Raw genomic sequence first — 23177 nt, forward strand, 5'->3', positions numbered from 1 at the left:
CTGTAGCCATTGCTGGAAGTCTTTTAAAAACATTTTTCTTGTTCCAAACCATTGCTTCAATTCAAAAACTTTTGGCGAGCTTTCTTGGTTCAAAACATTTAGCCCACATTTTGTTTCAGAACACTCCAATTTATCCAGACTCTAATAGAGGGAGGTTGCATAGTACAATTTTTTTAGAAGAAAAACTTATAATTAGATAGTGTAAATGGTGACTGAAGGATGTTTTGTCTTAATTAGTCTTTTAAGTTGGAGCGTATGTGTGTGTGAGGTGGTGTGACTGATATGGGTCTGAAGATACTTGGCAGAATGAATGTGGTTTGCTAGCTGGTTTGACTGAAGATTAGGCGGAGAATGATTGTATAAAACTGGTGTGTAAAATTAATAACTATAAGAAATCTTATTCTTGAGAGGAGTAAGAGTAATGAAATAGGTGAGATGTGTCTGATAGGGGGAAAGAGAGTGCATGCGACTGTCTTTGAGGGCTAGTACGGTGAAGGTGAATGTGGAATGGCTGATAGGTATGTATGAGTTGAGATAAGGGGAAGTGTTGGTTGTATAAATGAGTTGATATACTTCTACATATATATAGATTTATATACAATTGAATGAATCAATCAATTTTACATGTGAATATATTAATTTTAATGAATGGAATAGGTTTTTAAATTTAATCAATTGTGGGGAAATCAAATGTTAAAAAGAGTTCTTAAAAGTAATATCGCAGATAGTGTAGTATGTGCCTCTTTCTATATATTTACAGATGGTGTGATATTGTTTTAAGATTTATTGGGGTTACAAAAAATGTTAAAAATGTGGTTAACTACAATAATTTTTCAATATTTAGTATATACTTCTGTATACTTAGCTGAACCGGGATAAGTCACACTAAAAAGAACCTGGTTTTTTCTTACCTGTGGGGGGGGGGGAATGCTTGGGTTATTCCATTTTCCTGGCTGTAAGTTTTAACATCATAGTTCCCCTGAAGGTGTTTTTAGTTTCACTCTAAGGGGAGTACCTAGTGTATTTCTCCCTTTCCCTCCTAGAGATAGGAGGGTTGGTGAAACTGGTTCCCAAGATTAGGGTGTTTTGTGTTTGGTTCTTATATTTAGTATTTGTTTTTTCGGCCAGCACAAGTTCTAAGTGCTGGTGTCTGCTGAGTGTGGTGGGATACAAGCTGAAGAAACAATTTGGTTGTTTAGTCTTCTTAGCTGTCTCCAAGCCTCTAAGGTACTACTACTAATATAATGTCACGCAGCCTCAAGTTTGCCACTTGGAACTGTAGAGGTTTTAAAAACCCCATTAAATGTAAATGGATTGCCAACTATCTTGAGAAGGGTAAATTTAATATAGTGTGTCTTCAGGAAATGCATTTAAAGGCTACAGCCCCCAATATACTCAAATCTCATTGGTTCTCTCAATCCTATCAGGCTCCTGGCTCCTCTAAAGCCAGGGGGGGTAGCTATTTTGATTTCAAAGCATACTCTGTCTATCTGTCAGCAAACAAAGAAAGTTTCGAAGGGCAGATTTTTATTTGTCAAAGGTGAATTGGATGGTGTCAGTACCACTATTGCCTCAATTTATGCACCAAATAGTGGACAGCTAAATTTCCTCAGGGAAACATTCTTGGAATTGCAAACTTTTCAGAATGGCAATGTTCTTGTGGGAGGCGACTTAAATTTTGTGGCAGATCTGAAATTAGACAAATCAAATAATATCAGTCCTTTAAAAGGAAAATCATCCTCCCTTACAGAACTAAATTCTATCTTCCATTCCTGTAATTTGATTGAGGTTTGGCGTACTTTGAATCCTAAGGGCAGAGACTATACCTTTTTTTACTAATGTTCATAACTCTTATTCTAGAATTGATTTTTTATTAGTTTCTCCTTCACTGATTAATCTGATTGAAAATGCAAGTATTGAAATACAAAGTATTTCAGATCACTCTCTGGTGCAATGTGACCTGCCAGCTCCGGACTCAGACAGAAAAGGCCCTAACTGGTCCCTCAACAAACTACTACTCTCCAATGAGGTATAAGCAAAAACATGACAGAACAAATCCAATCTTATTTTTCTTTAAATGCCCAGTGTGGTGTGTCCCAAGCCTATGTGTGGGACGCCTTTAAAGCTGTGATGAGAAGCAATTTCATTTCCATTGCCTTGGCGTATAATAAAGCCAAAAGGAAATCAATTGAGGACCTAAATGACCATATTGCTTTACTACAAGCCAAACATTCTAAATATGGTGGTAAAAAACCCCTGAAAAAATTAAATCAGACCAGAAAACAATTAGAATTGTTAGAATCCTCCTCTATTCAGAAAAATGTTTTAATTCTCAAACAAAGATATGTAACTAAAACCTCTAAATCAATTAGACTTTTGAAACATCGCATTGCTCAGAAAAGGTCTCAGAATATGATACATGCAATCAGAAATCCTCAAGGAGTTGTACATTCATCTTCTAAAAAGATCTCTGAAACCTTTTTTAATTTTTATACAAAGCTATATGCATCAACTAACCCAAACCCACACCAAATTGAGACCTATTTAAACTCTATTGATTTTAAATCTTTCCCTTCAGAGGAGCACTCATCTTTTTTAGACAAACCTTTTAATTTGACTGAATTAAGCTTCCTTATTATGAATAATAAGGCTACGGAGAGGGACGGCTTTCCAGTAGAATTCTATAAACATTTTAAATCCTCTTTGTTAACACTGTTACTGGATATCTGCAACTCGGTAATGGAAGAGGGTCGCCTTCCCCCAAGCTGGCTAGAGTCAAGGATGATTGTAATTCACAAACAAGGAAAAGACAAACTTAATCCCGCCTCCTATTGTCCTATTTCGATTTTGAACCATGATTTTAAATTTTTTTCCTCTTTATTTGCAGAGCGATTAAAAAAGATTATCACCCACTATATCCACCCCGACCAGGCTGGCTTTATGCCGGGTCGTACCATTACAGACATTATTTGTAAGTCACTCAATCTAATTAATCTAGCCAAGTCCTCACAGGTCCCTTCATTAATTCTTTCCCTAAATGCCAAAAAAGTGTTTGCCAAGGTTGAAGTAAATTACTTAAAAACCTTACTTAGCTATATGAATTTTGGTCCACATTTTTTGAAATCTATTTTTGCCATTTACAGCTCCCCCTCAACACAAATCACTACTAATTTCTATAGATCAAATGAACTATATCTTTATAGAGGTACTCGGCAGGGCTGCCCCCTCTCCTCGCTTTTATTTGCCCTAACAATTGAACCTTTTGCTTATATAATCAGGAATTCTTCAGAAATTGCAGGTATTTCAGTTAATAATGTTGTCTATAAAGCAAGTCTTTTTGCAGACGACATGGTGTTTTATCTAAGTAATCCCCTTAATTCTTTAACAATCCTCAAAGATAAACTAGATGAATTTAGTAAATACTCGGGATTTTCGATTAACTTTAATGTCAGAAATATACCTGATTAATATCCCTCAGAAGTTGCAAGAGTCAATTATGTCAGTCTTACCCTTTAAATGGGTCACAAAAACTTGGAGACATCTAGGTATTTTCTTCCCACTGAACCTATCAGATTTATATCAGGTTAACTATCGACCTGTAAGTAAATCTATGACTCTGACTCTAGAAGAATGTTCAAAACTGAATTTCTCTATTCTAGAAAAAATAGATCTTCTTAAATCTTTCCTTCTCCCTCGTCTCCTCTTTTTGTTTTAAAATCTCCCGATACCAGTCTTACGAAAAGACCTAACAGGCTGGCAATCACAGTGGATCTCTTTTTTATGGAATAATCAAAAACTGAGAATTGCTTTATCTCTCCTACCAAACCTTGTAAAATAGTGGTCTAGCCGTTCCACTGATTGATAAATATTTTGTGGCAGCCCAACTAAGACATATTGTGTTTTACGCCTCCCCCTACGAGACTCCGGCATGGGTTCAAATTGAAAAAGCTGATCTACCTAATGTGTTACTACATGAATTCATTTGGAATTCTAAAACTGACAGGAAGAAGTATGCTTTGTCTAATCCGTTTCTTAAATACACATTGCAAATATGGGACCATTGGAGAAACACTCTTTCTCCAGCCTCCTCACCAATAATGGCCTTTTTGGGTCAGTCCTGGTTTTCCCCAGGCAAGAACAATAATCAATTCAAATTGTGGAGGAATAATAATATATTCAAACTTATGGATGTAACAACTAACGGTAAATTGAGTACCCTCTGCCAACTGGAAGACAAATTTAAAATTTCTAACCCTTGGTATTAATATACTCAAGTACATCATGCTCTGCACCTAATAATCCCAATAGTTATGGCTAATAGATCGCTTAACCTGCTGGAAAAAATTAATTAACAAAGGCAGCATTTTGGTTAGGGGTGTTATTTCAATTATATATAATCTTTTAAATTTACCAGTTTGATTATATCATTTCTATCTCTAACCCATATGAAAACATATGTTATTAATAAATTGTTAAAACACATAAATTTACCAGTTTGGTCAGGTACGTCTAGCCAGCAAATTGCCTGGCAGAGAAATTGTCATACTGCAATTAATGATGACCAATGGGAACAAATTTGGGTATCACCTTTATTTAAATCCAAATCTTATTATTTTCGGTTACAAAACTAAAAGATCTTTGCAAGGTGGTATGTGACTTGCTTTAGACTTTTTAAGGGCAAAGTGAAAGAAAATCCAACTTGTTGGAAAAGTTGTGGTCAGATGGGAACTTTCATTCACTGCTGGTGGGAGTGTCCTGAGATCAAAGCATTCTGGAAGAAGGTTCTGGAGAAAATAACAGATTACAATTCCGTTTACACCTGAATATTATTAAACTTTTGGCCAAATTCTAATTTGTCTACCATGCAAAAAGAATTATTTGCATTGTTATTGCTAGCAGGGAAAATTGTTATAGCCAGCTGCTGGAAGAGACCTAAAGTGCCTAAGTTAATTTGTTGGTTTAACAAAGTTTGGGACATCTTGATCCAAGATAAATTAGCAACCAGCATCACTTTGCAAGACAATGCTAAAGCAGGTGATTGGTTTCTTGAAAAGTTGTTCACCTTTCTCGAATATGTAAATAACAAGGAAACTAATGTTGGTAAAATCCCTCCAAAGTATTTGAATATGATTTATTAACTCTATGTTGGAATTCCATGTAATACTTGGCCTTGGGGTTGGGGAAATTTTGAGTCAATGTACAGTAACAGATGTTTCTCTCTGTTTGTCATGAGGAAACTACAGTATTTATCTTGCCTAACTCTTATTTTTGTTGGGTTAGCTGTCTGTATGTTGTTTATATATGAAAAAACTTCAATAAAATTTAAATTGTAAAAAAAAAAGGTTGGGCATCCCTGGTTTATATGTTAATCTTTAGCTACACAGGTTATTTATTTATTGTATTTGTAGCCCACTCTCCCCTACAAGCAAATTTACAGTTGTGTCAGTCAAAAGTAAAAATCAAAAAGCCAAGAACACAATCCATGTAATACCATTTATAACACATAACAGGCTTTTAAGTTCACTAGAACTCTTCATCAGGCCAAATATAAACTCAATAAAACAAAATTGGGGGGGATTTTTTCCCCAGGTTCTGATTTTAAGACCTTGTTATGCCAGTATATGGTGGATCATAGAGTTAAAAATAGTGGTACTTAAATTTATTCTAAAATGTAAAATATTTAATTTCAAAGAGATCAGTTACAAAATTTATAAACAGGTAACAAGGTTTCTTTCCCCTCAGAAACTGTTTTTATGTACTTGCAGATGAGAGCATAAGAGAAGCCATGTTGATCAGGCCAATGGTCCATCCAGTCCAACACTGTCACATAGTAGCCAAAAAAACTAGGTGCCATCAGGAAGTCAACTAGTGAGGCCAAGACAAGCCTCCCACAGTTGCTCCCCCAAGCACCAAGAATACAGAGCATCACTGCCCCAGAGAGTTCTATCTAATCCATGTGGCTAATAGTATGCAGGTAAAATGCACACCTCAAGGTCATCTGACACATCCAATTCAAACAAGTAAAGGTGTCAAACAAGGTTGTATACTAGCCCCGCAACTTTTTAATTTATATATTAATAGCATTGTAGGGTATTTTACTGACCCCGGTCTGCATCCCCCTAAGATCGGGAAGATTGCTGTGCCCATCTTGATGTATGCAGACGACGTGTTACTACTGTCAAGAACCCAAGTCGGTTTACGCAGGTCGCTTAAGATGCTTTCCCTCTTTTGTCTGGACACAGATCTAGTCGTTAACAGGGACAAGTCTAAAATTATAGTCTTCACCAAAAGATTTAGAGAAATGAATTGGCATTTTAATGATGAAAAACTGAAACAAGTTAAAACATACAAATATCTGGGGGTTGTTTTTCATCACACAGGATCTTACCAAGGGCACATTGAAAACGTACACTGTAACGCCCAACGCACGGCGCTCGCTCTGCAGGAGTTTTACACCTCCAAGGGCGCTTATAACGCCTTAGCGGCGATTAAGGTTTATAACGCTAAGGTTATACCCCAATTAATGTACGGAGCTGAGATTTTCCTGTATAACAAAATAACCAAATTGGAGATGGTTCAATCGAAGTTTGTACGATGTATCCTTCAGGTGCCAAAATATGCCTCATCTATTGCAAACAGGCTGGAAACGGGGCTTCCAAGCCTCTCCACAGTAATGTGGAATAGAGGTTTGAGTCTCCTTTTAAGAGTGCTGGCCAATCCGGATGACATTGTACACCAAATCTTCTACGACTCATTTGTCAGCAATTGGTTGAGGAAATTAAATTCCAAATTAGAGGAATGTGATCTGAATATTGATTCCCTAGCCCTCATGTTCAAGAACGGGGCAAAAGAAATTATCAGAGACCGATTACTGGAATTGGAGTTAAAACAATCTCTGGCCAAAGTTGGGGGGATGTATATCCCAACCTTTTTTACAAGTGACCTTAAATGTGCCAGGTATCTAGAAAAGATACAGCCAATTAAGATCAGGCGGATGCTGTCCTTGGCACGCCTGAACATTCTGGACACAGCAGTACTGAGGGGCCGTTTCCACAAGATCCCGTTAGAAGACAGGATCTGTCCGTGCGGCCTGGAGGAGGTCGATACGGTTTCCCACCTTATTCTGAACTGTCTTTTCCATACAGAGGCAAGGTACAGACTTTTGCGGAACCATCTAATGCTAGCTGAATCTTTAAATCAGGCCCAAACCATTTACTTCCTCTTAGGGGATGGGAGTGATCAACTTTCTTTGGATCTTGCTAAGTTTCTATATGTTACCGACCTCGACAGGAAGAAATGTAATGCTGTCTGTATTTGAAAGAAGATGCTTTTAGTTAAGTGTTGCCTACGTCAGCTAATTTTATTACCACTTTGATGGATGTACAAGTTTTATATTGTTACGTTATATTTCAACTTGGTGTTGTGTTGTACTGTTATTGATGAGTTGTGTTGTTGCTGTCGATTGGCCTAGAGCCGCAATAAACTGACTGACTGACTGACTGACTGACACTGATGGACCTCTGCACCATATATCCAATCCCCTCTTGAAGCCATCTATATATGTAGCTGCCACCACCTCATGTAGCAGTGAATTCCATGTGTTAATCATTCTTTGGGTGAAGAAGTACTTCCTTTTATCCGTTCTAACCTGAGTGCTCAGTAATTTCATTGAGTGCCCATGAGTTCTCATATTGTGAGAAAGGAAGAAAAATACTTATTTTGCTACCTTTTCTGTCCCATGCATAATTTTGTAAACCTCTATCATATCACCCCTCAGTCAATGTTTCTCTAAGCTAAAGAGCCCCAAGCATTTTAACCTTTCTTCATAGGGAAAGTGTTCCAAACCTTTAATCATTCTAGTTGCCCTTATAATTTTCCAGTGCTATAATATCTTTTTTGAGGTGTGGTGACCAGAATGGTACACAGTACTCAATTGAAGCCGCACCATTGATTTATACAGGGGCATTATGATACTGGCTGATTTGTTTTCAATTCCCTTCCTAATAATCCCCAGTATAACGCTGGGCTTTTTTGTTTCAGTGACATTTTCAGTGAGTTAGCTACTACAACTCCAAGGTCTCTCTCTTGGTCAGTCTCCACCAGTTTGGACCCTATCAACCTGTATTTATAGTTAGGATTTTTGGCCCCAATGTGCATTCCTTTGCACTTGGCCATGTTGAATCTCATTTGCCACGTTGATGCCTCCTCTCCCTGTCTCAACAAATCCCTCTGGAGTGCCTCACAATCCTCCCTGGTTCTCACCACCTTGAACAATTTACTGTCATCTGCAAATTTAGCCACTTCGTTGCTTAACAAGATGTTAACAATTTTATCCATACACTTTAAAGGCGCTTCCCCCTTTTATTCTCACAAAGTGAATCTATTTCCTTCGTTGCTTGTCATTAGTTAACGACCTATGGAAGCTATTATTTTGAAATCCATCATCTCTCGGACAGCTAATTTAAATAACAAGATTATATACTTGCAAAGGCATAAAGTGTTCTTTTAAAAAATACAATTGATGGATGCCTGAATGCTCAACAAGGAAATTGTTGCCGCTGATTGTTTTTTTTTTTTAACCAGAAAACAGTAATTTAAAACACAAGTAAAAATAGAAAAGAAAGAAAATTGATGGCTAACCCTTTCCAAGTCCTTCTCCAGCCGAAACTGTAACAAACAACTGACAGAAGAAGAAGAAGAAAAAAGTAGAGAACGCAACTAAGTGAACCTTCATAATGTCAACAGGGACCTTCACAACCTTAGCTACTCCGATCAGCACAGCAGACCTCTGAGCAATATCCGATTGATTTAAATCCGCTTTCTACTTCAAAGGAAGTGATGTTTTGGGGCGGATGCGAGGGGTGCGCTAGTGATTTGAGTCCGGGGTGAATTAAGCGATTCTACTGATACACACTCTGGATAAGAGTTCTTGAAGAGAGTGTTCTGTTTTCTTTAACTTCCCCGGAGTTTTAAAAATCTCAGCCTATTAAAAGAGGGAGAAAAAACTGTATGCATTTTCGAAGAACTATGCAAACTCTTCGACGATGGTTCATAAAAGCAACCATAATCTCTGCCTATCAAACTATAACATGGAGATACCAATGCTAAAGAAAATAATAATACGTATCTTTTCAATTTGATTCTCATTAATTAGCGTGCTGAACTTTAGTATAGTATGAAAGCACAGGGAGCAAAACAAAATCCTTATTATATTTTTTGCACCAACAGATGAACAGCTAACAAACAAGGTTGTCAACAGGCCTGGAGAAAAATATCCTGTCCCTATAAGAGTCATAATGCGTGGAAATGGATAGCAAAAGCTTTTCGTTTCATTAAAGAAAATAACATCACCTGCTAAATAAAGCCCGTTAAGTCTCTATTAAAGGGACAAGATAATTTCTCCAAGCATCACAGCCAGTTAGAGCCTCCTAAAGACTACAATTCCCGGTATGCTTTTTTCATAGGCATGTTCACAGAGTTGTATGCTGAGGCCTATAGTTTTACTGTCTGAAGTCAGGGAAACCGGAAGAAAGAGTGATCGTGATAGGTGACCCTGGTGTTGTGCAAAGACAGCCTATTCTCTTCCAATCGGGTGTGAGGGGGCGGGGCAATAATCCCGTGGTCCGAGGACTCCTTTCTCTAGGTGCCTCTCTTTCCCTAGATGAGACGCCATCTTGTTCTTGCCGCGTGTTGCCTTCGGAAGGTTCGTCGGACTTAGGTGAAAACTTCTTGTTGACCCGTCTTGCCTTTGCGATCTTCATGACCCCCCCTCCCCAGGTTTCCTCTCGCGCGCTGAGATCTGTGTATGGTGGGAGGGGCTGCGGGTGGACCGAGGAGCAAGGGGGAGGAGAATGGGCCTTGTTACGAGGGAGGGGGGATAGGATGTGGTCTGATATTAATGTGGCAGTTAAAACTGTGCGGCCCCAGCTGTGTCCAGTCTTACACCCAAGACTCTCGCCCTAGTAAGGGTTTCTGTGTTGCACTTGTTCCGGCCCTTTCTTAAAACAGCGATCGAAGACGTTTTTCCGCTTACGGGACTCTCGCGATTGTTGTACTCTTTTTTTTTCAGAATATTGTTTTTTAGATACCACCTCATCCTTTACTTGAGGTGACTGATTCTTCAGTGTGGCTGGGGAGTTCTTTTGGTGTTATATACTGAAGGTGTTCCCCCACGGTGGGGTGACCCGCAGGTTACGCAGCTTTTCCTGAAGAAATCTCTGTCTTGCATATATGGTTTCCCTCTTTAATCCTCACTACAGCAGTGTGTGGTAAGATTAAATAGTGATGATTTATGCCTAGTCTCAAATCAGCATTCCAGTCATTGCATGACAGTACCTATTTCCCCTTAGTAATATCAAGTTTCTTATGTTCTTCACCTCACTGTAAACAGTTCTGCCACCTACTTTTTATATTAATTTTATCCACCGATAATGATTGGAGAAGTTTACAGACACCTAAAATTAAGTTATTCATAAAATTGCTGTGAAGGACACATGAACAAAGCATTAAATCTGCAACAACTGAACAATATTTATATGAACCTTGACAGATTAATTTTTACTTTTCAGTAAAATTATTGTTATTCTACAGACATGTTTTGTGGAATGCCCTGTGTGATTGTTTTTGGTGTAAAGACCATTCTTTAATTTTGGTTGCTCCCTTCGTTTGAGGACATAGCTTCTTTTATGGTATGGTCTGTGGCTAGTTCATACACAGCTGAATTTGTGTTAGTGTTCTTCTCTTAAGGCAGGGGTGTTGAACTCTTTTGTTAGGAGGGCCAAATCTGACACAAATGGGACTTTGTGGGGCTAGGCCATATGTATCATAAAATGTAATGTGAGATAGAGAAGATATAAACTTTATACAGACGAACACAAAGACATTATTTTTTAACTTAAAATATAGATATGCTTAAAACTCTTGCAATATTTTGTTAACAATGGAAAGGTTGGGGAATATTGGAATTTGGCAATGCGATTTTAAAAATAAAGCATAAAGAAAAAGCACAAGGGTCACAGTAGAAACAAAAAATAGAAAATGCCCTGAGTCTGGGAAAACAATGACATGGCATTGCAAGCTTCTCCCCCTCCTCGAGGGTCTACTCAGATTGGCAATGGCTCTCCAGTGGAATATTCGCCCTTTGGCTGTGGGCTCCCAGATTAGAGTACTCACTAGGTCAAGTCCATGCAGCAGAGAAGCTGGCTCAAAGCATGAGCCCTTTATTTGCAAGGACACCACTCCAGGAAGCATGAGCTTTAGTTCATAGAATCATGGAGTTGGAAGGGACCTCCAGGGTCATCTAGTCCAACCCCTTGCACATGCAGGGTGTTCCCAAATAATTCAGTTGTCTTTATAGGAACGCTGAAAGTGAAACAGATGTGCTCCACGGCAGGCATCCCTTTTTCTCCAGAGCAAGCTTAGCAATTTCGCACAAGCTGCTCTGTGCCACCATTTTTCGTTGCGGGACCCCCCGATTTGATATGCATCAATGTAAACCTGTTTTTGCAGGTTTACATTGCCGTGCGTCAAATTGGGGATTGCAGCAACGAAAAATGGTGGCACAGAGCAACTTGTGCAAATTCTCTAAGCTTGCTCCGGAGAAAAAGGAAAGCCTGCTGCGGACCAAGGTTAGTGCGAAATCAGTCCAGGAGTTTCTTGTTATACTATGTGTGGTAAGGAAGGATCAAATTGAACATGCAACATATGAGAAGCAAGTTGTGTTGAGCCTGTTGCAGCAAATTGTGGCTTACAATGACATCTGAATGCTTTGCTTATATGTTTGGATAGAGAACATACTCATATAGAAAGGCTGTACGTGTGTTTTCATCTGAATATATGCATTATGAAAACTTTATTAGCTTCCAAATGTTTGTCAAATGCAATGAAAAAATGTTTCCGTTTGACTATTATAATATATGCATTTCTTGATACATGAGATGAACCTCTTCCTAAAGCATACAGTGTTTATTAGTCTTTGCTTGCATGAGAGTGTATTTTAGAATTGGTATTTTTTATGTTTAAGTAGGTTTGCAGTTCTGTGCATGTTAACTTAGTAAAATTTTAACATGGAATTAAGCATGTTTAGGAGTATGCTAAACAAATTAATCTTTGTGTTGGATACAGTGGTGGACAGGGGCATGGAAACTTTGCGTTAAAAGCTCACCATGTTTCCTTGGGCAAATCACTTTTACTCAGTACAGCCTACATCACAGGACTGTTGTGAGGCTAAGTTGCTCTTGTTAGCTGCTTAGAAGGTGGTCCAGGGGTGATCACTCCTAAGTATAATACCAGCCTCCAAAATCCTCTTTGTTTTTGTCATACACATTCCCAGTATTCTGACACACTAGCATGACTAAAATGGTACATAAATCAGAGCTGTGCAGATGGAAGGTATAGAGTTATATGCAGATGGGGGTGTCAAAGCTTTCACTGACTCCCATGGAATTCTATTATACAAAGTAAATTTATTTCAATGTAGGAGGACATGGTCAAAGGGGAGGAAAATTTTATGATTTTAGACACCGATCATTAAGTAGATTTACTCCACATTCCATTCCCTTTGTGCATAGTTTTATTTTTCTTGGCCTTATCAATGGCTGCTACTTTTTTCCTATGGAGAAAAGTAAGTACTGAAGTTAGGGCTGATGAAATAGAGGCCAGCCAGCTAGGGGCATTTTAATGGCAAGGAATATTAGCCCTCATCTCTTCTCTGAAGGCATTCTAAGGCTATAGGAAGGGAGGAGAGGCAACATGATTGTGTCTTTCAAAAATGCAAGACCTGGGTTCAGGAACAGGATGAGATGTTATTACTTTTACTTGATTGCTTAAGTTCCAGTTTTTAGAACATTGCTGTGGTCTGACTTTGTCAGGAGAATAACAGGCATATAAATCTTTTTAAATAAATTAGAATGTGTATACTTGATATTTTGACAAAATAAACGATGATTTTTTTAAAAAAATTGAGTGTGTTTTAATCCTGCCTAGTGTATGTTTTCTTTCAGGATAAAGCAAGATGAATCAAGAAAAGCTGGCCAAACTTCAGGCTCAGGTCCGAATAGGTGGAAAGGTATGAATAGAGGGATATGTTAGTTTGCATTTATAAAGAGGCATTATCTTCCATACTTTCAGGTTTTGATGAACAATACTGTTTTCAACAGGATACTGTCCATTCTGATGCAGACATGCCTTATAACATGCCTGTACCCAGCATAGTCACAATAAATGTCCCATCTTCATCTGAGAGCATTCTCCAGGAAGGGGAGGTGCTTTTGGAGGTTAAAGAAGTGGCTGTCAGAGCAGACATTTCCTGTGGTGGTGCTGTGGTTAATAATTCCCTGCCGAGGGAGATGTGCCTGGAACCATCTTCGTTATCTTTTAAGGGACAGTTAAAACCATTTTGTTTTCCCTAGTCTTTAATGGTAGGTGATATTCATCTGGGTGATTGTTTTCCCTTGGTAATCTTTTAACAATATGATTATACTGTCTTTAAGCATGTGGATTTGTAAGCTATGAAGGCTGTGTTAGAGGAAAGGCAAAATACAATTTTTAAAAATAAATGCAACAGTAGTTTTAGGCAATCCTTCAGTCTTACCTTTCCATGTCTTGCTTAAAAATGGATGGCAAAAATGGAGTTGGTAGTGTAGCTGTCTTAACAGCTATAGATACCTTGAGGTATGTGATCATTCATCTTCTCTTGGCCTCCATTCTCTCACATGGAACTTGTGGAGCAACAAAGCCATCCTGTCAGTGGACATGAAAGGCCTCTGTGGTGACCTGCAATTCCCTGCTCCTTCATGAAAATTTGTTGTGGTTAGAATTTGTTGATATATAGTCTTACTGAATCCCATACCGCAAGAAATATGTTTATCTTTAAGATGCCTCAGGACTGTTACACTGTTTTTGATAAACTGATGGGACAGACTTACTTCATTTAAAGTGATGCTAATTTTTTCTCATATTGTATGTCTCAGGGTACAGCTCGTAGAAAGAAGAAGGTAGTTCACAGAACAGCAACAGCTGATGACAAAAAACTTCAGAGTTCCCTCAAAAAATTGGCAGTAAACAATATCGCTGGCATTGAAGAGGTACATCAATGTAAAGCATTTTCCAACAGCTTTGTTCTTTGATTTACACAGCAATCACATAAAATGCTTCATTTTAGTTTAATCATAAAATAGGGTTATCCAAATGGTTTCCTGTTAGTCCCTCCTCCTAGCTATTTTATCTGGTCCACCCTTAGCAATTATTGATATTTAATCAAAGAGTGGTACAAACTTCGCTGATAGATGTTTTTAAGTATTGTAGGGTTGGTCTTAGGTGTTATCAAGTCATGTACCACTTTCAAAAGTTGAGCTGGACAAGATTCAGGGGATGCAGTGGCGGCAGAAGAAAAAACTTTAACTAATAGTGTTACCATCCCATAGGCCTGAAAATTGTTCTGGATGTGCTATATCTGATTCATTCTGAGTGTTCCATCAATGTTGCTCTAGTCATCTCCCAGTCTGCTTCATGTCACTGTGGTGGAGAGACCCAGTGTAGTGTACTAGTTAGAGTGTGTAAGATCTGGGAGGCTCAGGTTTGAATCATCACTGTTCTATAGAAACTTTCTGGGTAACTTTGGGCCAGTCACAGACTCTCAAACTAACCTGCCTCACAAGGTTATGAGGATAAAATGGAAGAGAGAACAGTGATGTAAGACTCTTTGGATTTCCACTGAGGAGAAAGGTGGTGTATAAATGAAGTAAGTAAATTTTATTTATTGTGGTTTTATGTATTGTGGTTTCATGGTTTACCAGGGAGCTTGGGGGCCTATGAGAGTGCAGGAAAGGCTGTCAAGAAGTAATCCTGTTTATCGCCTCAGTCAGCTTGTAACTGCATGCAACTTTGGGGCCTCTGCAGTGAACAGAGAGCTCTCATAATACCCCAGATCCTTCTGGAAACTTGACAGGATCCATTAATTTGTGAAGATGGACCATTCAGATAATCCGCAATCCTGTGGAGAAGAGGCAGCAAGCTCAGCTGTGCCTTCATTAAGGGTAGAATCTGCAGCCCCCTTAATGCATCACCAGAAAGTTGCCTAGTGCAGCAAGGAAGTTTTGGCATATGTTCTTTATATGTTTGGGGCCCAGTACAGTCTAAGGCAGCTCCATGGTTGGTGAAGGACATTATACTCAAATGATGCCAGTTGTGCCAAGCTGATGACATCCGATTCAGCCACTCAGATTTCAGTTAAGCAAGCCAAGCTCATCTGTTCCTCATACTACAGGGTATCTGTTAAAGGTATCTTATTTTTCATGGACCTGGTATTCGCACAACATCAAGGAAATCCAATGGCCATTAAAAGCTTTCCTGTCAGATTTTGCAAGATTCATATAGGGAGTTTGAATAAATTATGTCAGTAAGGTTTATTCAGCTGCAAAAAAGCACTTGTTGCTCAGAAGATGGGAAGAAACTCATATAGAAACAAAATTTTGAGAGAGACAGACTATGATTTAGATACAAACCATTGTTGGGGATCCTCAGCATATTTACTTGGGAGCAAGTTACTTTGTAACAACTTTATACTTTCTTCCTAAGAGTAATTGTTATGCATGAAAATAATGGGAGCATTAGAAATGAATATTTGCATGAAACTCTGAATGTAGGAATTGAGAGTAGCCATTCAGTCTGTTTGGTAATTTACAATGCCATCCCAAGCAGGTTTACTCAGAATTCTATTGTAGTCTTCTTAACAGGGCTTGATGCAAGGAAAGTGTTTTCAACACTGCACTGTTACAGGGCAGCTGTAAGCAAATTACACCATTCTAAATTCACTGAGCCTGCTGACTTCAATGCACTTAGAAGGATGTAAATTTAAGTTTGAACTATCAAGAAGTTGCTTATACCAGCTGTTGATGAAAATTGAAAAGTTGCTTCAGCCCTCTTGTATGCTGTCAGTTGCTGAGCTGTATTCTTTGGCTCACTGAAGCAAAGAAATAAAGAGGTCCTCACAGACTTACTGGTATGAAGCGAGGTTTACTTTCTGGTACCAGAAGGTAGGACCCAGTTGGGCACGAGCCCCAAAATGACTGAGTTAAAATCATTCTACATACAGACAGTTTTATTCACACAGAAAACAAGCAGGCAGGCACACAACCTTATCTGATTCCAAAGGATCCCGCCTCCACTAAGTTTCCTTACTTATCTATCACAGCAAGTCGCATGTAGGAGGCTGTTTCTCTTATCTTAGTTAGCCAGCGTCAGACACACACCCGCTCTGCTGTGGCCAGCTCTTTAATGGAAAATTACAGCAGACATCATTAAGACAAAGCATGCTGTTTTTCAATATAGCAACTACTATTATTGGGGGTATTAATTAATTATTCAGGGGCTCCCCTTCATCACCACCAGAGGAGTATGTTATACTAGTACACTCAGTTAAGACCAGGGTGTGCCAGAGTACATTAAGGGTTGCTTTGACATTGTGGTTCTTTGTATTTAGGCAGAGCAATAAAGAGACATTCTACCAGATTGGATTGCAACCTAAAAAATAAAAAATGCCAGATTACACAATTTAAAGTGATTAGAAATTAGTTCAAAACTTGGATATGTCCTTGGCGCCTGAATTATAGTTTTGTAAATGTTGAGGATTCTTTGTTAAATCTGTTTTTTTTTTCACAGAGAGGGGAGGAGATTGCATGGGATTTCCATTGGAGTTCCATTGGCATGGGATTTCTACCTCCTCCTCCTGCAGATCCTTTTAACTGTGTGATTAAAATCATCTGCAGCTTTGGTTATTTCTTAAACTGAATACTCATTGTTTTTAAAAATGTATCTGTTCATATATTTTGTGCATTTAACAATTTATTTTTATTTTATATGAATTATCACTTACAAAACTAATCTTTGATAGTACTTTCTGGTATGCTAATTAATATGGGAGTTATGAGTACTAAGAGATCTATGTTTAAACAGGTGAATATGATAAAAGATGATGGAACAGTTATTCATTTCAACAATCCTAAGGTCCAAGCTTCACTCTCTGCAAACACATTTGCAATTACTGGTCATGCTGAAGCCAAACCGATCACAGAAATGCTACCTGGCATCTTAAGTCAGCTGGGTGCAGACAGCTTAACAAGTCTCAGAAAGTTAGCTGAACAGTTCCCAAGGCAAGGTAGGTACCTCTGTCTGAGAATACTGGCCACTGCAGATCTTGAAACACATAATTTCTGTTTATTTAATAAATTAATTTCCTTATTTAATAGACACATTTACTTTGCTTTGTAAATTTACTCCTGTCACACACCTAGAGTTTCAGATACTATAGGGCAGCTAAAACTAAAGTCAAGGCTTGTGCCAGTATGCCAACATTACCCTAACTTGGCAAGAACTCTAAGGGTGTCTTGTTTTGTGTTTTCATTTGTTATATTACTGATGTAAGCTGTTCCTGTACCATGACCTTGATCTAAATTCACAACCACAGCCTTATTTGTTAAACGTTTATTTCATGGGCTGTTCTCACACTTAAAGTAGCCCAGCTGGCATCCCACAGAGTCTCATGACTCCTCCATTCCAGTGAAATAGTCTCCCTATGAGATGTGTGGGGTACTGTCTTTAAGAACTTTCAGAGATGCTGTGAAGTTACTTTACTTGTTGTGGCTTTTATCATTGTACAGACTATGGGCATCCTTTGGGAGGAGAGGGATTATCCAGGACTCTATTTTGTATGTTTTAAATTATTATGTTATTAATTGTGATGTTTCTAATTGTGAATTTGTTGTTTTTGGCCTTGAGCCATGAAGAAAGGCAGGATATAGATGTTTTAATAAATAAAATTGCTTTGGTATGATCCAGTAAACCAGATCTATACGTTAATGAGTTGGGGAGTCCTACGAACTTCATATTGCAATGAAAAGAGAAGGTTTTTGTGATTTATCTTGGCTTTTTTGACTTCTGTCTAAGTAGGAATAGTTGCCTTCACTGATTAGAAATGTATCATATTTTTATTCTGTTTTCCTCTTAAAAGAAGCCTGTTAAGGAATTCAGATAGAGCTGGTGGCTTGCTGAAGCCTACTCAGCAAACTGGACTTTAAACTTACATTAGGGATTTGCATTTGGGAATAAAAATCCTGTCCAAAATTCCTCATTTAACATAACTAAACTGGTCAGTAAAACTAATGACAAACAACAACAACAATCTCCCCAAATTTTTGGGACAGGCTGTTCTGATACCTCACTGTTTACTTTTCACATTTTTACAAGCCAATTATAGGAAGCAGGAGAAGCAACAAGGGAAGCAGGTGGCTCTAGATAATCTAAATTACATATGGTTACCTTCCAGCCAGATCAGTTAGCATATGTTCCCACATGTACGCTGGGTTAAGGTTGTGGGCTTTCTTGATTAGTTGCTTAAATTCCTTGTTCTTATGCCTTATTCCAGTGTTTGAAACATCTTTCTCCCAGTCCAGCTCATTTCCAGGATTGGAGAAAAAATGTTTCAAGCATCAGTAAAGTTTGAGATAAAGTGGAGTTTATTTATTTTATTTGACTTACATCCTGCCCTCCCTGCAAGGCAGACTCAGTTTAACTCCCCTTTATCCACATGTTCTGATTTTGTTTAAAAACAGACATTCATAATTACCTCAAGGATCTCAGAGGAGGAGGGGTAAAACATACACAACAATTCAGGCATAATTTGTAAGAAAAAAGGAAATATTTGCTGTTTGAACTGGGGGGGGGATTTTTATTTAAAATACTTATCTGTAGATAGTGGTGGAGGGCCTGGGGGAAGGGAAAGCAGAAAATGGGGTGGGAGAGACATATTTCCTGGGGGAGAGCTTTTTGTGATAAAGTTTTGGGGAGCACTGAAAAAAACTCTGTTTTTGTTGCTGCTGGTTTTGAATAAATGAAATAAAAGACAAGTTTTTACACAAAATATATATTATGATTTTTCTAACATAAGACAGTATACAGCATTAGATGATAATTGCTGTATATTCATGTACAACATTTTCAAGAATACTTTAGTTTAAATAATAATATGCTGTAATGTGTTAAATGATAATATATTATTCAGGGTTTTCATTGTTATAAAGTTTAACTTACTAACCAGATACTAGTAATTAAACTATATTAGAGTGCTTCTGTCCAAATAATACACTTTCACTTGTTTTCTGCAGAATTTATTTTGTACCTTCAACTTTTATTTTTCTTACCTTTCAGATGACAAAAACTTCGTTATGGGTAGTGTAGGGTACATCTATTTGCAACTTTTTCTCAAGTATTTTCTTATAGAGAACAAAGACATTTATACTTTAAAATTAATAAATGTACCAAATAGTATGATTTTCTATGTTAACTAAGGTTTAAATGTTGCATTTTATGTAAATAACTAAAAAGTTTAGGTTTGGAAGGATTGCCATACAATTCAGTTTTCCAAAGATTTCTGTGGGGGGCATTTTTCCTGGAAAGCCATTATTTATTTTTTAAAATATTTCTTTGCTATCTTTTCACCCAAATAGGGATGGCAAGGCACTTTAAATGTCAAGACATTAACACAGCATTTAAAGCATAAGTGTATAAAAATATTTAAAGGATTCAATAAATCATATAAACACAAAACAACCACCACCATGGTGGTGGGCCAGTAACAGTTACTGGAGGAAATGCCAAACAAAACAAAAAGTCTTCACCCACCTGCAGTAGACAATGATAGAATTTGTCTTTCTTGTGTCTTCAAAATTTCTGGGAATTTTACATCTCTCGTGTAGCATGTTAAAAATACCCCATGATAATTACATCCTGTGTTGTTTTCTATTGGAATGGAACTATTTCATTTGGCAGCCTGGCAAAATAATGCCTGTATATTGGCAGCACAATATTTTCATATTGTGGTTTTATTCTTTTGGAACATAACAATAGAATTACAGGTTGTAAATATCTGGATGATACAACTTCATAATGGTCCGTGCAGAAATAGGTGTTAGTCTGGTACAATTTTGGCCTCAGATTATCCCATTAGTAGAGTCTTCATATTTGAACAAGGAAGTTCAATTTATGGGATAATCTGAGGCCAAAATTATACCTGACTAATATTCCCTGCTTTGACATTCTGATTGATTAAGGCCAACCATGAATGTCACATCCAGTTAGACCAAATTGCACACTTATATTTACCAGCCAGGCATCACCAAAGATCAATGGGAACATTAGCCTCTTCCCAAGCTCCATTACTATTGCTATAAATGCTGGTTGACCAACAAGGATTATTTAGACTACCCAAGCAGGTATGAGATAGAAACTAATTGCTAAGCAGAACATAGTGCCTGGTAATGAGGCATCATATTGACCACTTAGTGGTTATAGCTGCTACCTTATGCCTGTGCAGGTTTAGACTATCCATCAGAGAGACAAGAAGCTGTAGGAACAGACACCTCCAGAGTAAGGGGACTGAATTAACATTAGGTGGCTTTGAATGAGTGGAAGTAGGAAAGTCTGTGGTTTTCCCAAGCAAGTTTCAACTTCTGATACTACATCTGCGGTGTCCTTGAGTAGCAGTTTCTTTAAGACAGGAAAATTCTGTTCACGAATGAAGCTTTGCTTACATCTACCCCAGTGTTTCTTAGGCAGTGGTTTTGGCACCTTTGTGTAACAATCTACCTCTTTGAGTCCAGTGGCACCTTTAAGACCAACAGTTTTTTATTCTGGGTATAAGCTTTCGTGTGCATGCACAGTTCTTTAGATACTAAAGCTTACACTCAATATAAAACTTTGTTCTTAAAGATGCCACTGGACTCAACTTTGTTCTTCTGTGTTGCTTCAGACCAACACAGCTACCCACCTGTAATCTTTTTCTGCTGGGGGTCTATTCTGTCATAATGAAATAATTCTGTTAATTCCATGTATCAATTCAAATAATTTTGTTTTTTAGTGTTGGATAGTAAAGTACCAAAATCAGAAGATATTGATGAAGAAGACGATGATGTTCCAGGTAGGATTCTTTTGCTTAATTGAAAAAAAAGAAATAAACATTACAGGAAATTTGCAGAAAGTAAAACAGTATGTGTCTTGGAACTCTTTGACTTAAATTGTTGTTAGAATGCCCAGCACAGAGAACTGTGAGCTCAACCTTCTGCTGTCATGGCTACAGTTCCAAGGAATAATTGGTGCTGCAGGATAGAGGTCTGTCTTGGGTAGGGTGCGATTATAGGATGAGAGCACTTGACTCAGTCTGTCTCTTTCCTTCCTTTCTGGTCCCCCTTTCTAAAATACGCTTCACTTGAATAGCATGAAAGCTGCTTGAAATTGCATCCATATGGCAATTTAAGTCAAGCTGTTCATATCCAGAAGGATACCATGGGGATTAGTCCCTACTATACTGTGTCTATGATGTTAAAAAACATTGATGTTCCTTACCATTTTGTTTGCCTCGGACCAATGAAGTTAATGATTGAATGGTTCTAAACAATTGGGCTGGGCGTGACTTTGCAGATGCAATGGAGGCCACATATAAATGTCTCTTAGCGGCCTTCACTGCCATCCCATAGACCTTCATAAATGTTCTTGCTGCTGTTACAAATATGCTGCCACATTCACTCTAGGTGTCTCAGCTCTCATTTTCATTCTCTGGAGCTACAGGGGCTGCTTTGGCACAAGGGCAGAGAGGGCGTTAGGGGGGAGAACCGGGAATACCAGTCCACTGCCAGCTCATCCAACTAATCACCAGGGGGAATCAGATCCTGCAGAGTGTTATCAGTTGCAATTCAGTTCTCTTTCTAATCTCTCTTTGAAATTCCTTTGTAAGATAATTGCTACTTTTAGGTCGGCAGCTGAGTGTCCTGGAAGATTAAAATATTCCCCCACTGGTTTTTGAATGTTGTAGTTTCTGATGTCAAACTTCTGTCCATTTATTCTTTGTCGAAGGGACTGACCTGTTTATCCATGATGACATAAATCACATTAGAGGATGAGCAAGAGTATGAACCTGAGAAGGGATAGTTGATGTTCCTGAGTCCACTAATGGTTTTGAGAACAAAGTGGCATCTTGGTTTGTTGCCAGCCTTGGTACCAGAGCCCATGTTACTGTTAAGTAGTTTGTTATTGCAGATGAGAAGTTGTTTTAGGTTAGCAGGCTAGCTGTAAAATGCTAGGCACTAATAAACAATAAGGGTTTTTTTGTAATTATACATTTGAATAAAAATAATCATGCAGGGATTATATTCATTATATTATAGGCTTCAAAGAGAAATATTATTAAAATATATGTTGTCTGTGCTGGTGAATGCTAACTATTAAATATTTTTGTCTTTCAGATCTTGTAGAAAACTTTGATGAAGCATCAAAAAATGAAGCTAATTAAATTCAGTAATAGTTCTGGAAGTTGATATGGACTAGATTTAAGAAATCAGCTGTGTGGTTCCAAAGTTTTGCAGAAACAGCAAACATTACCCGTTTAATAGTACAATAATATAAAATACTTTGTATTTTAATTATGCTGTTTGTTCAGCATTTCCTGTCAGTTGATTTTTGCATTTTGCACTTATACCCAGGATCAACCTTTTTGGTAACAAGGAAAAAAAAAGATTTTCAGTACAGATTAAAAGAGATGTGCATGTGTGTGGATGTATGTATGTGGCTTTACATACAGTGAAAGGGAAATTGGAGAACAGTTCTATTTGACTTTCCCCTCTCCCTCTAAAGCTGAAATAAAAGTCTTTAACTTGGTTAAAGTAATTTTTTTTCTTATTTGAATCAAACAGTTCACATAAAGTAGTGAAAAGTGAGTCTTTCTTGTCCACATTTCATGAACTCTGGATGTTGCTTATTAATTGGGTTTAATTTTCTGTGCTAACTATTGTATTTGCCATTATTTTTCTCTTCCATATTGACAGTGTATACATGTGGTTTCCCTTCAGCCTCCTGTTGATTTTAAATTGTACCAAAGACAGGATATTAACAAGCCTGTTTGTTGCAACACACACTTAAAGAAATTCTCCCCCCCCCCCTTTTTAAAAAGTTCTGCTCTTATTTACCTTTCATACTGAACTTAAGTTGCACTCACATATTAGGGAAAATCCACATTCTCTTAGATAAAGCACTACCTTGAAGGCCTACCTGTTTGACATGAGTGAGTGCCAGCTCTGCACCTGTGTCATGACTTCCCTTACTCTGTAGGAGACCACTATCATGCTTGTACA

The 23177-nt window shown here is 37.9% G+C and overlaps 2 protein-coding genes across 2 annotated transcripts in view; one reads left to right on the plus strand and one right to left on the minus strand.

Annotated features, from left to right (window-relative positions):
- TXNDC12 (thioredoxin domain containing 12) overlaps window positions 1-8863 on the minus strand; it is a 47753-nt gene extending 38890 nt beyond the window's left edge. The window contains exon 1 of the mRNA XM_060231808.1: window positions 8641-8863. Coding sequence (XP_060087791.1) covers window positions 8641-8734 — 94 coding nt within the window. The 5' untranslated portion in view covers window positions 8735-8863. The remainder of the gene's footprint in view (window positions 1-8640) is intronic.
- A 720-nt stretch (window positions 8864-9583) lies between these two features.
- BTF3L4 (basic transcription factor 3 like 4) lies at window positions 9584-22709 on the plus strand. Its single transcript, XM_060231809.1, has 6 exons — window positions 9584-9718; window positions 13002-13066; window positions 13971-14084; window positions 16954-17155; window positions 20912-20971; window positions 22293-22709. The coding sequence occupies exons 2-6, from the start codon at window positions 13013-13015 to the stop codon at window positions 22337-22339; spliced, it is 477 nt and encodes a 158-aa protein (XP_060087792.1). The 5' UTR covers window positions 9584-9718; window positions 13002-13012; the 3' UTR covers window positions 22340-22709.
- The last annotated feature ends 468 nt before the right edge of the window (window positions 22710-23177 follow it).

The sequence above is a fragment of the Heteronotia binoei genome, chromosome 2 (genome assembly GCF_032191835.1).
Source record: "Heteronotia binoei isolate CCM8104 ecotype False Entrance Well chromosome 2, APGP_CSIRO_Hbin_v1, whole genome shotgun sequence".
Taxonomy (NCBI): domain Eukaryota; kingdom Metazoa; phylum Chordata; class Lepidosauria; order Squamata; family Gekkonidae; genus Heteronotia; species Heteronotia binoei.